The sequence below is a fragment of the Rhinopithecus bieti genome, unplaced genomic scaffold (assembly GCF_001698545.2).
Source record: "Rhinopithecus bieti isolate Rb0 unplaced genomic scaffold, ASM169854v2 scaffold_1618, whole genome shotgun sequence".
Lineage (NCBI taxonomy): Eukaryota > Metazoa > Chordata > Mammalia > Primates > Cercopithecidae > Rhinopithecus > Rhinopithecus bieti.
In genome coordinates this window covers 5,455,521-5,469,067 of record NW_016803937.1, presented here as the reverse complement: position 1 = coordinate 5,469,067, position 13,547 = coordinate 5,455,521, and the positions used below count along the sequence as shown (strand labels likewise).

The 13,547-nt window shown below is 51.5% G+C and overlaps 1 protein-coding gene across 1 annotated transcript in view; it reads right to left on the bottom strand.

The window, feature by feature from the left end:
- Positions 1–354: 354 nt before the first annotated feature.
- SLC38A8 (solute carrier family 38 member 8) overlaps positions 355–13,547 on the bottom strand; it is a 37,893-nt gene continuing 24,700 nt past the window's right edge. The window contains exons 6-10 of the mRNA XM_017859414.1: positions 13,065–13,179; positions 7,587–7,734; positions 6,950–7,158; positions 3,683–3,734; positions 355–562 (exon numbers count right to left, since the gene is read on the bottom strand). Of these exons, the coding sequence (XP_017714903.1) occupies positions 469–562; positions 3,683–3,734; positions 6,950–7,158; positions 7,587–7,734; positions 13,065–13,179 (618 nt within the window). The 3' untranslated portion in view covers positions 355–468. The remainder of the gene's footprint in view (positions 563–3,682; positions 3,735–6,949; positions 7,159–7,586; positions 7,735–13,064; positions 13,180–13,547) is intronic.

The following is a 13,547-nucleotide window of genomic DNA, read 5'->3' as shown; positions in this document are numbered from 1 at the left end:
CCAGCTCCACCTCCTGGGTTCATGCCATTCTCCTGCCTCAGCCTCCTGAGTAGCTGGGACTACAGGCGCCGCCACCACGCCCTGCTAATTTTTTGTATTTTTAGTAGAGATGGGGTTTCACTATGTTAGCCAGGGTGGTCTCGATCTCTTGACCTTGTGATCCACCCACCTCGGCCTCCCAAAGTGCTGGGATTACAGGCGTGAGCCACCGCGCCCGGCCGCATCTGTTATTTTAAGCCACCAGAATGCAGTTGTGGTCACTTATCACAGCGGCCATAAGAACCTACCTCACCTTTGTACCAGAAACCCTTCGAACCAGCAGAGCCCAACCAGCAGCCCGAGGAGGCAGAGGCATCAGTCTCTCCAGTATCTTTATGATGAGAAATGACATCGGTCTCCCAGCTGCACACAGCAGCCATGTGGGGTCAGCCTCCAGAGGGCCCCTTCCTGCCGGGCACTGGCTGCCCATCAAAACATCTCCCAGACCGCTGCCACCGTGCTCTGCCCAAAGATGAAGGTGCCGACCAGCACAGAGACCACTCCCCAGACCTCCAAGCAGCACCTGCCAAATCAATAAACCCATGTCAGCGCTTTTGTAGATTATTGCACAAATAAGCCATGCACACACAGAAAATTCACTACGTAAAGCCGAGTATGGGGTCATCAATTTGGAAAAAAGAAAAATTCAGAATATTCCCAGTTACCTGTAGGGATGGGCTTCCAAGACAATGGGAAGCAAAGTGCAAAGTACCCAGGCAATTTTTTTGTTTTTTTGAGGTGGAGTCTCATTCTGTTGCCTAGCACGATCTCAGCTCACTACAACCTCCGCCTCCTGGGTTCAAGCAGTTCTTCTGCCTCAGCCTCCCGAATAACTGGTACTACAGGCACACACCATGACACTGGGTCAATTTTTGTATTTTTAGTAGAGATGGAGTTTCACCATGTTTGCTAGGCTGGTCTCGAACTTCTGACCTCAAGTGATTCGCCCTCCTCGGCTTCCCAGAGTGCTGGAATTACAGGTGGGAGCCACCATTCCTGGCCCCAGGCAATTTTTAAAAGCCCTCCGATCCCACCTGTTATTTCATAACCCATTTCTCCCCAGTATTTTATCAAATAAAAGACATGGGGCCAGGCACAGTGGCACACACCTATAATCCCAGCACTTTGGGAGGCTGAGGCAGATGGATGCACCTGAGGTCATGAGTTCAAGACCAGCCTGGCCAACATGGTGAAACCCCATCTCTACTAAAAATAGAAATAAAAAATTAGCCAGGCATGGTGGCAGGCACCTGTATTCCCAGCTACTTGGGAGACTGAGGCAGGAGAATTGCTTGAACCTAGGAGGCAGAGGTTGCAGTGAGCCGAGATTGCACCACTGCACTCCAGCCTGGAGGACAGAGCAAGACTCCATCTCAAAAAAAGAAAAAGACATGGAGAGAGGGGAGACACTGCTTTGAAAGTCCCCCCACCCTCCTCCCTTTCTGCTCCTCAGCCTCTGATGAAACCCCACGAAAGTGAAGGAGAAAACACAAGCTGTAAGTCACACACCATCTCAAAGGGGTAGGGGACGAGGACGCAGGAGGCAGAGGTGGTTGGGACTGGCAGCCACCGAGGCCACATTTGTGAGCTTCGTAATGTAACCAGAGATGGGGTAGACAAGGAGGTCAGAGCGATAACAAGATTCCCACAAAATGGCAGAGCCGCCAGAAATATTTCTGGCCCCATTAACAAAGGCCAGAAAGATGGGCTGTCATGGAAGGAATATTTCTAACCAAGCAGCATCTCAGCACGGCTGTTCAGCGCCATAAACATCCATTCATCTGTGCCGACACTGTGAGGCCAATGTGCCCGTGGGCTGCAGCACTCCTGGAACAGTGCCGATGTATTAGAAGGACCTAAAGCAGTTTTAGCAATAAAAATATCTTGAAAGCTCATCAGTAAAAGCTGTTGTGAGCTCAGATCAAGGGAGAAAACAAAAAGCACAAAGACTCCGAAGAGCGCCCCAGGGAATGAGCAGCTTAGTGGGTTGCCAGACATTGGGAGGTTAGTTCTAAACCCAAGGCAGGTTTAGAAACATCCAGAAAAACTGCTCTCAATCCAGAAGAAACCAGGCCAGGCCTGCTCCTTTGCAAAAACCAAGCTTGGGCTCAATGGGGCTAGAGGGACGGGGGCTATAGGGGAACAGACCTACAGCTGGGCCCCAAGTTCACAGTTGCTGTCATTTAACATTATCGGTGGTGAGGTGAAGGGTGGCCCCCACAATTCATGTCCACCTGGAACCTGTGCTGGCGAGCGTATCTGGAAACTGGATTTTGCAGATGTAATTAAGTGAAAGATCTTGACAGAAGATGCAACCTAGATTTCGGGTGGACCCTAAATCCAATAGTAGATACCCTTACAAAAGAAAGGTAGCCAGGTGTGGTGGTGGGTGCCCGTGGCCCAGCTAGTCGGGAGGCTGAGGCAGGAAGATTGCTTGAGCCCAGGAGGTTGAGGCTGTAGTGAGCCATGATTACACCACTGCACTCCAGCCTGAGCAACAGAGCAAGACTCTGTCTCAAAAAATAAAACAAGTAAAAGCAGAGGGATATTTGAGACCCAGAAACACAGGGAGAAAGCTAGATAAAGACAGAGGCAGAGACTGGAGTGATGTAGCCACAGGTCAAGGAGCACCTGGGGCCACCAGAAGCTGAGGAGCCTTCAGAGTCCAGCCCTGCCAACACCTTGATTTCACACTCCTGGCTCCAGAACTGGGAAAAAAAATCATTTCTGTTGCCTTAAGCCTCCCCACTAGGTCCCAATTTGTGGTAATTTGTTACAATGACCCCAGAAAACTAATACCTCATCTCTTTACCTGTCTCAGCCTCAGTTTCCACATCTGTGGAATGGGAGGGAGTCGCCCGGACCCTCAGGCTCCCCAGGGGCGGCTGAGGAACAGCCCATCATTCATGTGCACGTCATCCTCTTCAGTGGGTCAGACTCAGCTGCTCAGTGGCAAAGCACAGAGGCTCAGTTGTGTCTGACCCACAGGCCCGCTCAGGGATAAATATTTGTCAAATAAAGGAAAGATCTAAATTCCCTGGTCTCAACAGCACTGTATGCCAGGCAGGTGGGTTAGCACGGGGACTGGGAGCCAGGGGCCTGAGCTGCATGCTAGTTCTGTCCTCGCTAGCCTCCTGGCCCGCCTCCTCATCTGTAGGATGGAGACATCCAGGTATGGTGGGGAGGTGAATATGTAAAAGGACCTAGCACAGTACCTAGCAGAGGAGCCTCGCAACGGCAGCCCACTGCTGTGATAGAACATGTTGTTCTGGTGTCTGGCCGGCCATGGGGCCTCTCTAACTCAGTCTGCACCCTGATCCTGCCCTGGGCCCGAGCCAGGTAGCAAAGGAGGGTACAGATGCACCACTGGCTGCTTCCAGAGGCTGGAATCTACATGAAATCCCAACTACAGACCTCAAAGCAGAAGGGAAAGCCCTTGCAGGACCCAGCATCACTGGCCTGGGCTCCTGTCCTGGCTCAGATGCCCTCATAGTGGGTGGACAGAGACTCTCCTCTTGTGGCCTGCAGGTTTCTCATCTGCAGGATGCGGAGGATGGGAAATAGGATGTCCAGGGTCCCCTGAAGCATTCTTACTCTGATCCAGGGCACACCCAACTTGCCACCTCATCTTAGGGACACTTACTTGACTCTTGGTCCTATAGGCTCGATGCCCATTGCGCAGATGAGGCACAAACCTGCAAAAAAGACAGGGTCATCCTCAGCTCTTCGTTATCAAACCCAAAGCAACAAAGAGGTCCCGGGAGAAGTCCTCAGGGACCCAGGAGGCCAGCAAGGCCTCTGCCCACAGGTGCCCCTGGCTCAGGCCCCCTGGAGAGGCAACGCAGTGGAACTGGAAGGATGGGGCTGGAGTCCCAGCTCAACATGCCCTAGTGACTCAGCCAGAGGTCTGGCAACAACTGGCTTCCCAGAGCCCCGTCTTTCAGGCAACCTTGACAACATGCCCTCCACAGCAGGGTCTGTGAGGAGATGGTAAGAGTCCATGCCTGACGCCCAGGAAAGGCTCAGCAACTGGCAGCTACCATTATTATTATTATTTTTTTTTTTTTTTTGAGACGGAGTCTCACTCTGTCACCAGGCTGGAGTGCAGTGGCACCATCTCAGCTCACTGCAACCTCCACCTCCCGGGTTCAAACGATTCTCATGCCTCAGCCTCCTGAGTAGCTGGGACTACAGGCATGTGCCACCACGCCCAGCTAATATTTGTATTTTTAGTAGAGACGGGGTTTCACTATGTTGGCCAGGATGGTCTCAACCTCGACCTTGTGATCTGCCCGCCTCAGCCTCTCAAACTGCTGGGATTACAGGCGTGAGCCACCGCACCCAACCTTTTTTTCTTTTTCTTTTTCATAGGTCTGCTAGGATTCAGGGCCATGTAGCTCAAGCTAAGGTTCCCAAAGGATCCTCTCTTATCCCAAACCTGTCCTGGGCAGTCCTTCCCAGCACAGGAAACAGCCAGTGCTACAACTGGCCACCTGATCACAGAACCAGAACTTAATCCAGCAGCCCACACCAGGGAGTGTGACAGAGGACCCACGTGGCCACACCCTCACCTCTGAGAAGCTCCACCCAGAGCTGGAGTGAGGAGCAGTGTGGCCACACCCTCAGCCCTGAAAGCCCCGCCCTGAGCCTGAGGGAGGGACTGTGTGACCACACTCTCACCTCTGAGAGCCCCACCCAGAGCTGAGGGAGGAAGTGCATGGCCACACCCCTCATCTCTGAAAGCTCCAAAGCCTGAGGGAGGAGCTGTGTGGCCACAACCCTCACCTATGAAAGTCCTGCCCAGAGCCGAGAAGAGCTGTGTAGCCACACCCCTCACCTCTGAAAGCTCCACCCCCAAGCCCAAGGGAGAATCCACGTGGCCACACCCTTCATTTCTCTGAAAGCTCCACCCAGAAGCTGAGGGAGGAGCCATATGGCCACAACTCTCACCTCTGAGAGCTCCGTGCAGAGCCAGGAGCAGAGTGGGTGGCTGTTCTCCTCCCCTCCCTTCACTTCTACAGTTTTTATCCCTTAATCCCAGTAGACCCCAATTTACAGGAGCTAGGGCAGGTACAGTTAGATTCTCAAGGGACTATATCAAAGACAACCCCTGAGTCTTAACTCACCTGCTAAGAACCCGCTTTTCATATTCCACACATCAGTTGGCCTCTTTGATAACCGAAGTTTCTCTGTGGCCCTCAATTCTTCCATCCCCCACCTCCGGAGTATTGACAAAGTTGTCAGCACCCGCTTACCCGGGACCCTGAACAATGTTTCATTTCATTTCATTCCCTCATTCGAGTTTTGGAAAACCTCTAAGAGCCTCTCCTGTGCTTTCTGTAAGTTTCACCAATGGGCATCTACTTCTTGTCTGTTTGACATAAGGGCTGCATTAGGGTACTGGGGATACCTGGCTAAGGGTCCCCAAGCTCAATGTCTCCTTGACGGGGTTCCTCTCACGGCTGAATCCCAGGGTCCACTCACAGAACATGCACTGAGAGACCCTCGACTGTGCACTCAGTATTTGCTGTGTGTGGCGCCCTGGAACAGCCCCCGCTGCGGATCTGGGGTCTCTATTCTGGGCTCCAGTGGGCCACTACAGTGTTCTCTCTTCCTCTGGAAGAAGCATCCCTCCAGCCCCTCCTTGCTGGCTTCCCCTCAGATAACGCTTGGGCTGTTCTGAATTGGAACAGCTCTCCATCGCACACTAACTTTGGGAAGGTTTCCTAAGAAACCATCCTTCGCAGAAACAGTGTTTGCCTCCAGGGCCTGGGGGCAGGAAGGGAGGGAGCCTTCGCAGGGTGTCTTGAGCCACGTGACTTTCACATATATGATTTTCTTTTTTAATAAAACAAAATCCTTTACCAGGAGGTACCAGCAGTAGCATGGACAGAGCTGTATGATTGACCCTCAGCCCTGCTGCACACTAGCTGTGCCCCATGGGGGGTTCAGTGCCTCGGTCTTCCCATCTATGGAGTGGGATAATAAAAGTTCCTCTGTCAAGGATGTCCATCAGGAGCTGTATTAGTCTGCTTGTGTGCTGCTAATAAAGACCTACCAGGGACTACGTAATGGTTTGTTTTTGGGTTTTTTTTTTTTTTTGAGATGGAGTTTCACTTTTGTTGCCTAGGCTGGTGTGCAGTGGCACAATCTTGGCTCACCGCAACCTCTGCCTCCCGGGTTCAAGTGATGCTCCTGCCTCAGCCTCCCGAGTAGCTGGGATTACAGGCAAGCGCCACCACGGATGGCTAATTTTGTATTTTTAGTAGAGAAAGGGTTTCTCCATGTTGGTCAGGCTGGTCTCGAACTCCTGAGCTCAGGTGATCTGCCTGCCTCAGCCTCCCAAAGTGCTGGGATTACAGGTGTGACCCACTGTGCCCGGCCAGAGGCTAGGCAGTTTATAAAGGAAAGGGGTTTAATGGACTCACAGTTCCACATGGCTGGGGAGGCCTCACAATCATGGCGAAAGGCAAATAAGGAGTAAAGTCACGTCTTACGTGGTGGCAGGCAAGAGAGCTTGTGTGGGGGAAGTCCCATTTATAAAACCATCCGATCTCATGAGACTTATTCACTACCACGAGAACAGTAGGGGTGGAACCACCCCCATGATTCAACTATCTCCACCTTGCCCTGCCCTTCACAGATGGGGATTATCACAGTGCAAGGTGACACTTGGGTGGGAATACAGCCAAACCATATCAGGAGCTACTGAGATGTTCAATGAGTGAGGGAAGGTATGTAAAGCCCAAGCCCTGTGGCTGGCTCAATAAACAGGGCACCTACGTGGGGCCTTAATCTACCCATATGTGGCTCCCACCTTCCAGAACCTTGACCTCCAACACGGGGAGTCCCCACAGAGATGAGCAGGGAAGAACGAGTGGGCAGAAAGCCTGGAAAGCAGGGGCCTCACCTGGGAAGATGAAGATGAAGAAGGAACTGATGCCTCCGATGATGCTGACGATCTCGCTGAGGTCGGGCATAAACAGCACCATGGAGAGCGTCACAGTGACCCACAGGACAGTCAGCGGCATCCGGACCCACAGCCCTGAGGGGTCAGCCAGGGCCCTGGGCCCCCATCCCCGCAAGCAGCTTCTCCTCCAGTAGTCCTGCATCACCGACCTGGAGGCCATGCCCAACACAGACAATGGGCATCCCGGGGCACCAGCCTCCACCTGCCAGCTGCTCCCCCAGTCCTCCAGGAGTCCCCCCGCCCCTACACCTGCCAGGGCTCCTGTTCCACAGTCAGGCGTTAATTCCCCAGGAGATCTTGCCAACCCTCAGGGGTTCTGCCACCATCAGGCAGCCCATGGGGCAGGGGATAAAGCACGTGGTTCGAGTTCCAGTCCTGGCTGTGACACACACTCACGGGGTGACTTTGGGCAATCTACCTAAATCCTCTGTGCCTGTTTCCTCCTCTCTGCAACTGGAGACGATGGTAGTCCCTCAGCCATGTAACCCACACCTGGCACATGCTCAATCACAGCACACATCAGCAGACCATGCTGAACGGTGCCCCCCACCCCCGGCCCCACTGAGCCAGGCCTCACCTCCCCAGGAAGAGCACGATGGGGTAGACAGTTATGATGGAGACAGCAAAAAGGACCCGGGCCACAACGATGACCATGTCATTGCCTGGGTAGGACATCAAGATGTCAGCAGAAACTTCTGTCCCAAAGGTCAGGAAGCCATAAACCCCTGAAGGTGGGAAAGGACGGAAGCCAGAGAGTGGATTAGGAAAATGCTGGCCCCCGCCCCCACCAACACACGGAGAGTGCCTGGCTTTACCACCTAAGATTTTCCTTAGGAGCTGACGGAAGGTTCTGGAAGGGAAAGCCCAAAGCTTTCCTGTCCTAAGCCTATACATGACTCTGCTCCACGGATGCAAAACTCCTGCAGACAAATCCGCCACTTGTCCTTCTTTCAAATCGCTCACAGAGCTGGTGCACGGAGCTTACCCATCGCACGTGTGTTGACTGGAAGCACAGAACACTCTGAAAAATACAAACACACCTCCCATGCCCTGTCCATCTCACTCCTACGACACCTAAAGAAAGCAGCTAGCTGTGCACACATTTCCAAATGGGGAAAACCAAGAGCCAGGGTGTCAACGAATGCCTAGAATCACACAGCTCGTTTTCGTGGACTGAGGACTACAGCGTCAGTCCCTTTGCTCCAACAGAGCGATGCTGCTTCCATCACCCCGGGTTGCCTGCCCTGTCCTGAGATATCTGCCTCTGACTAACAGCCGTGTCCCTTTCACCTCTCTGCAAGCCCTTTCTGAGAGGTCCCATGGCCCTGGCAGTGAGAACATGTGGAGATGACACTGAATGAGAATCTCACCCAGGGACTACAGACTGATGGGACCTCCTCTGCTGGGAAGGGAGTCACCCAGCAAGTTTCCTGGGTAACCACAGTATCTTAGTCCATTTTCTGTTGCTTACAACAGAATACCTGAAATTGGGCATCTCATAAAGAAAATAAATTTACTTCCTATAGTTACGAAGGCTGAGAAGCCCAAGACTGAGTGACCACACTGGGAAGGCTTTCTTGCCAATGGGGACTGTCTTCAGAGTTCCGAGGTGGCACAGGGCATTGCACAGCAAGGAGGGGGAGCTCTGACTCAGCCTTCATTCCTTCTTCTTATAAAGCCACCAGTGCCATGTCCACGATAACCCATCAGTCCATTCACCCATTAATCCATTAAGCCCCTGCCCCATGCCTGCCTCTTACGTGAGCTCTTCGGCTGGACCTAGAAACTAAAATCGACACCAGTGAGACAATCAGATCAACGGGAGAAAAGCCTACAGATCTTATTAATTTTCCATGTACATGGGCTCTTAACAGAGTGATGCCTGAAGAAGCGGCCAAAATGAGATGCTTTTATACTTTTTAGACAAAGAATAAATCTGACAAGGAATAACAGGCCTAAGGGGATCTGGTCAGGGGCAGTGAATTTCTAGGGGTGTCACTAGGAGATATATGGGGTGGGTATAAAACTAGCAGAAGCTAAGGGCTAGTTCAGTAAGTGGATTTATTCAGGTCCACTGCAGCCAGACATCCCCCTTCCAGTGATGTCGACTATTTTCTCATGCTGGTATGGGGAAGGGGCCCCTCCCAGAGGAGTTTTTATGGCCTGATTCCTGCAGAAAGAGTCAAGTCAGCTAGCTCTTTCTGAAACTACAATTTCTCTCATATATATGTGTATATATGTATACATGTATATATGTATATATGTGTGTGTGTGTATACATATAAATTTTTTTTTTTTTTTTTTGAGATGGAGTCTCACTCTGTCATCCAGGCTGGATTGCAGTGGCACAATCTCGACTCACTGCAACCTCCACGTCCCACGTTCAAGCGATTCTCCTGCCTCAGCCTCCTGAGCAGCCGGGATTACAGGCACGTGTCACCATGCTCGGCTAAATTTTTGTATCTTTAGGAGAAACGGGGTTTCACTGTGTCAGCTAGGATGGTCTTGATCTCCTGACCTTGTGATCCACCTGCCTCAGCCTCCCACAGTGCTGGGATTACAAGCATGAGCCACCATGCCTGGCCTCCGATATTTTTAACCCAAAATAATCAATGTACCAGTTTGGCATACTGGCAGATGGCGCGTCCTTCAACCTTTCACCACAAACGGATTAATCTGTTCATGACAGCGGCACTCTCGTGACTCCACAGCTTCTTAGAGGCCTCACCTCTTGATACTGCCACACTGGCAATTAAATTTCAACATGAGTTTTGGAAGGGACAAAGAATCAAACCACAGCATTCTGCCCCTGGTCCCCAAAACTCATATCCTCCTCACAGATAAATACCCCATAGTTATTCCAACCCCATGGCCCCAAAGTCTTCATTTGCTCCAGCACCAACTCAGAGGTCCAAACTCCAGAGTCTGGTCTGTGAGCCTGTGAAATCAAAAGCAATCTACTTCCAAGACATAATGGCAGTGCAGGCAAAAGAAACATTCTCATCCCAGAAGAGAGACCAAGGCCAAAGGAAAGGAGTAAAGGCTCCAAGCAAGTCTGAAACCCAGCAGGGCAGACGCTCAAGCTTCAAGCTGGAGGATCATCTGTTTTGACACCATGTGCCACCCCCTGGACACACTAGGGCAACTCCACTCCTGCGGCTTTGCCAGGTACAGCCCACGAGTCTGTTCACAGGGTTTGGCGCTTGATGCCTGAAGCTTTTGCAGGCAGGTGTTGCACATTGCTGCTAACTTCGCGGTTTGTAGCCCCAGCGGCGGTCCCACTCTCACAACTCCACTAGGCATTGCTCTGGCAGAGATGCTCTACAGTAGCACCAACTTGCATTTCCACTTGGCACTGCCCTCATGGGGGCTCTGTAGAGTGGCTCTGTGGCTGTCACAAGTCTCTGCCTGGACCCCTACGCTTTCCACAACATCCTTTTTTTTTTTTTTTTTTGAGACAGGGTCTTGCCCTGTCACCCAGGCTGCAGGGCAGTGGAACAATCACAGCTCATTCCAGCCTTGACCTCCAGAGCTCAAGTGATCCTCCTGCCTCAGCCTCCTGAGTAGCTCGAACTACAGGCTCACACCACCATGTTCTGCTAATTTAAAAAAAAATTTTGTAGAGACAGGGTCTCACTACATTGGCCAGGCTGGTCTTGAATTCCTGGACTCAAGCAGTCCTCTCACCTCAGCCTCCCAAAATCCTGGGATGACAGGCATAAGCCACCACACCTGGCCTGAACAACATCTTTTGAAATCTGGGCAGAGGCTGCCAAGCTTCTGTAGCTGTCTGCCAGGCTGCAGAATTAGCGCCACACGGATCCTGCCAAGGTTTACCACTTATACTTTCCGGGGCTGCGGCACGAGCCAGACCAGGGGCCATTTGAGCCAAGGCTGGTGCAGCGAGGAACCCTGTGCCAGGGTCCAGGGAGCAAAGACATGAGGGCACCTAGGATAGCCTGTGGAGGCACCCTGGGTCTGTCCCCAAAACCATCCTGCCCCGGAGGCCCCTGAGCCTGTGATGGGAGGGCAGCCTCTAAGATCTCTGAAATGCCTTCAGGGCCTTTCTTCCATTCTCTCGATAATCCTTTCTCTCTGTACTAATCTCCTTAGCAAAGGTCTTGGGGTCATAACCTTCGTTTCCTATCCAGAACCCGCGCTGCGCTCTACACGGCCAGGCTGAAAGAGTTCCAGATCTTGCTGCTTTGCTTCTCTTTTGATGATCAGTTCCATCTTCAAGTCATTTTTTGCCTGTCCCAGCATAACGTGAGCAGCTAAGAATAGCCATGCAGCCTCCTGAATGCTCTGCTACTTGATATCTCTTCTGCCAGATACCCTAGTTCATCGTTTTTTGCCGGGGGAGACCGAATCTCCTTCTCGTTGCCCAGGCTGGAGTGCAGTGGCACGATCTTGGCTCACTGCAACCTCCACCTCCCAGGTTCAAGTGATTCTCCTGCCTCAACTTCCTGAGTAGCTGGGATTACAGGTGCCCGCCACCATGCCCAACTAATTTTTTGTATTTTTCATAGAAATGGGGTTTTACCATGTTAGACAGGTTGACCTCAAAATCCTGACCTCAAGTGATCCACCTGCCTTGGCCTCCCAAAGTGCTGGGATGACAGGCGTAAGCCGCGGCACCCAGCCAGTTCATCCCGTTCAAGTTCAGCCTTCCACAAAGCCCTCGGGCATGCACACGGTTCAGCAAAGTTATTTACCAGTTTCTAACAGGTTTGGCCTTTACTCCAGCTTCCAAACCCTTGTTCCTTGGTTCCGTCTGAAACCTCCTCAGAATAGCCTTTACTATCCATATTCCCATGACTAGCTACAGCATCTAAAAAGTTCCAAATGTTCCCTAGTCTTGTCTCTAAGCCCTCACCAGAATCTAGGCTTTTTCTAGCCTGCTCCTCCGAATTCTTCCAGCCTACACTCATTGCCCAGCTCCAAAGCCACTTCCATGTTCCAGGTAGTCAATCATCAACTCTTTATACCAATTTTCTGTCTTAGTCTATTTTTTGTTGGTTACAACAGAATGCCTGAAACTGAGTAATTTATAAAGAAAGGAATTTTATATTTTTACAGTTATGGAGGGTGAGAAGTCCAGGATCAAGAGGCTGCATCTGGTGAGAGCCTTCTTGCTGGGGGGACTTTGCAGAGCCCTGAAGTGGCACGCAGGGTGTCACATGGCGAGGGGGCTGAGCGTGTGAGCCCAGGTCTCTCTTCCTCTTCTTACAAAGCCACCAGCCCCACTCCCATGATAACCTATTAATCCATTAATCCATGAATAGATTAATCTGTTCATGAGGGCAGAGGCCTCATACCCCAATCCCCTCTTGAAGGCCCCACCTCTCAATGCTACCACATTGGGGATTAAATTTCAACGTGAGTTTTAAAGAGGATAAATATTCAAACCATAGCACACAGGAGTCCAAGTCTGCCTGACAGACCCACTGCAGCCCAAGAGCTTCCTAGATTGGAGGATACAATGTGAATGAAAAAAGACTGGAGTGAAGGGGCCAACCAGAAGCCAGCCGTGCCAGGGACTTGGGTCTGTGCTTCCGACGCACTGTATGACCTTGGGTGTCACAGCCCCTCTCCGAGCCACACTTCCCTCACCTTTAAAGACCCTCCGCCTCCCACACACAGTTTGTAAGCACCTGAGTCCACTGTACCCACAAACGCTTTGTAAACCACCACCCAGATGTTACAGTGTAATGACCGACAGCAGTCAATGTCCTTTGAACAGCAGGCAGCAGGGCTGGGGTGTGGTGTGTAAGAGCAGGGGCTGTGGAGATGGCTAGGCTGGAGTTCAGGTCTCAGCTTTGCACATCTAACTGTGAAACCGTGAACGAGTTCTGGAGGCCCTCTGAGCCTCAGCTTCCTCATCTATGAAATGGGAGCTTTTCCTATGGACACTAAGGATTAAATGAGTCCAGGGGCTCAAAACGTGGAGTATTGGGCCCAGCACGTGGTAAACTCTCTAGAGAGATTCTCACCGTTACTCCCTTTTCTACTGTCACTCCCCACCCTCTGCAGGGGTGCCTGGGAAGGGCCTTACCCGTCAGTGAGTAGATGAGGCAGCAGGCCAGCAGGGACAGCACGGAGACCAGGGCCCAGTGGGAGAGGCTCCGCTTGTGCATGCTACAGTAGATGGAGATGGCAGCTTCGTGACACTGCAAGACAGAGGGCGGCTCAGCAGGACGCTGCATCCCCTGGAACCAGAGATGCGAAAAAGTACTCATATCCAAAAGGTGGGAAATGTGGGATATGAGGAGGTTTCTCTTCAAATAGCCTGATCAATCCTTTCTTCCTTAATTCACAGTACACCCCCACCCCTTTTCCCTTTTTTCTTCCTTCCTTTGTTACATGTCCAAACACGCCACAGTACCAGGTGTTATCAATACCAGCTCATTCCTTTTTTCTTAAAAAAAAAAAAAAAAAAAAAACTAGCTCTCTAGCTCATTACAAACACCCCTTCCCCTTTCCTCCTTACCTGCTCACCTTATTTTTTTTTTTTTTTTTTTTTTTTTTTTTTTTTTTT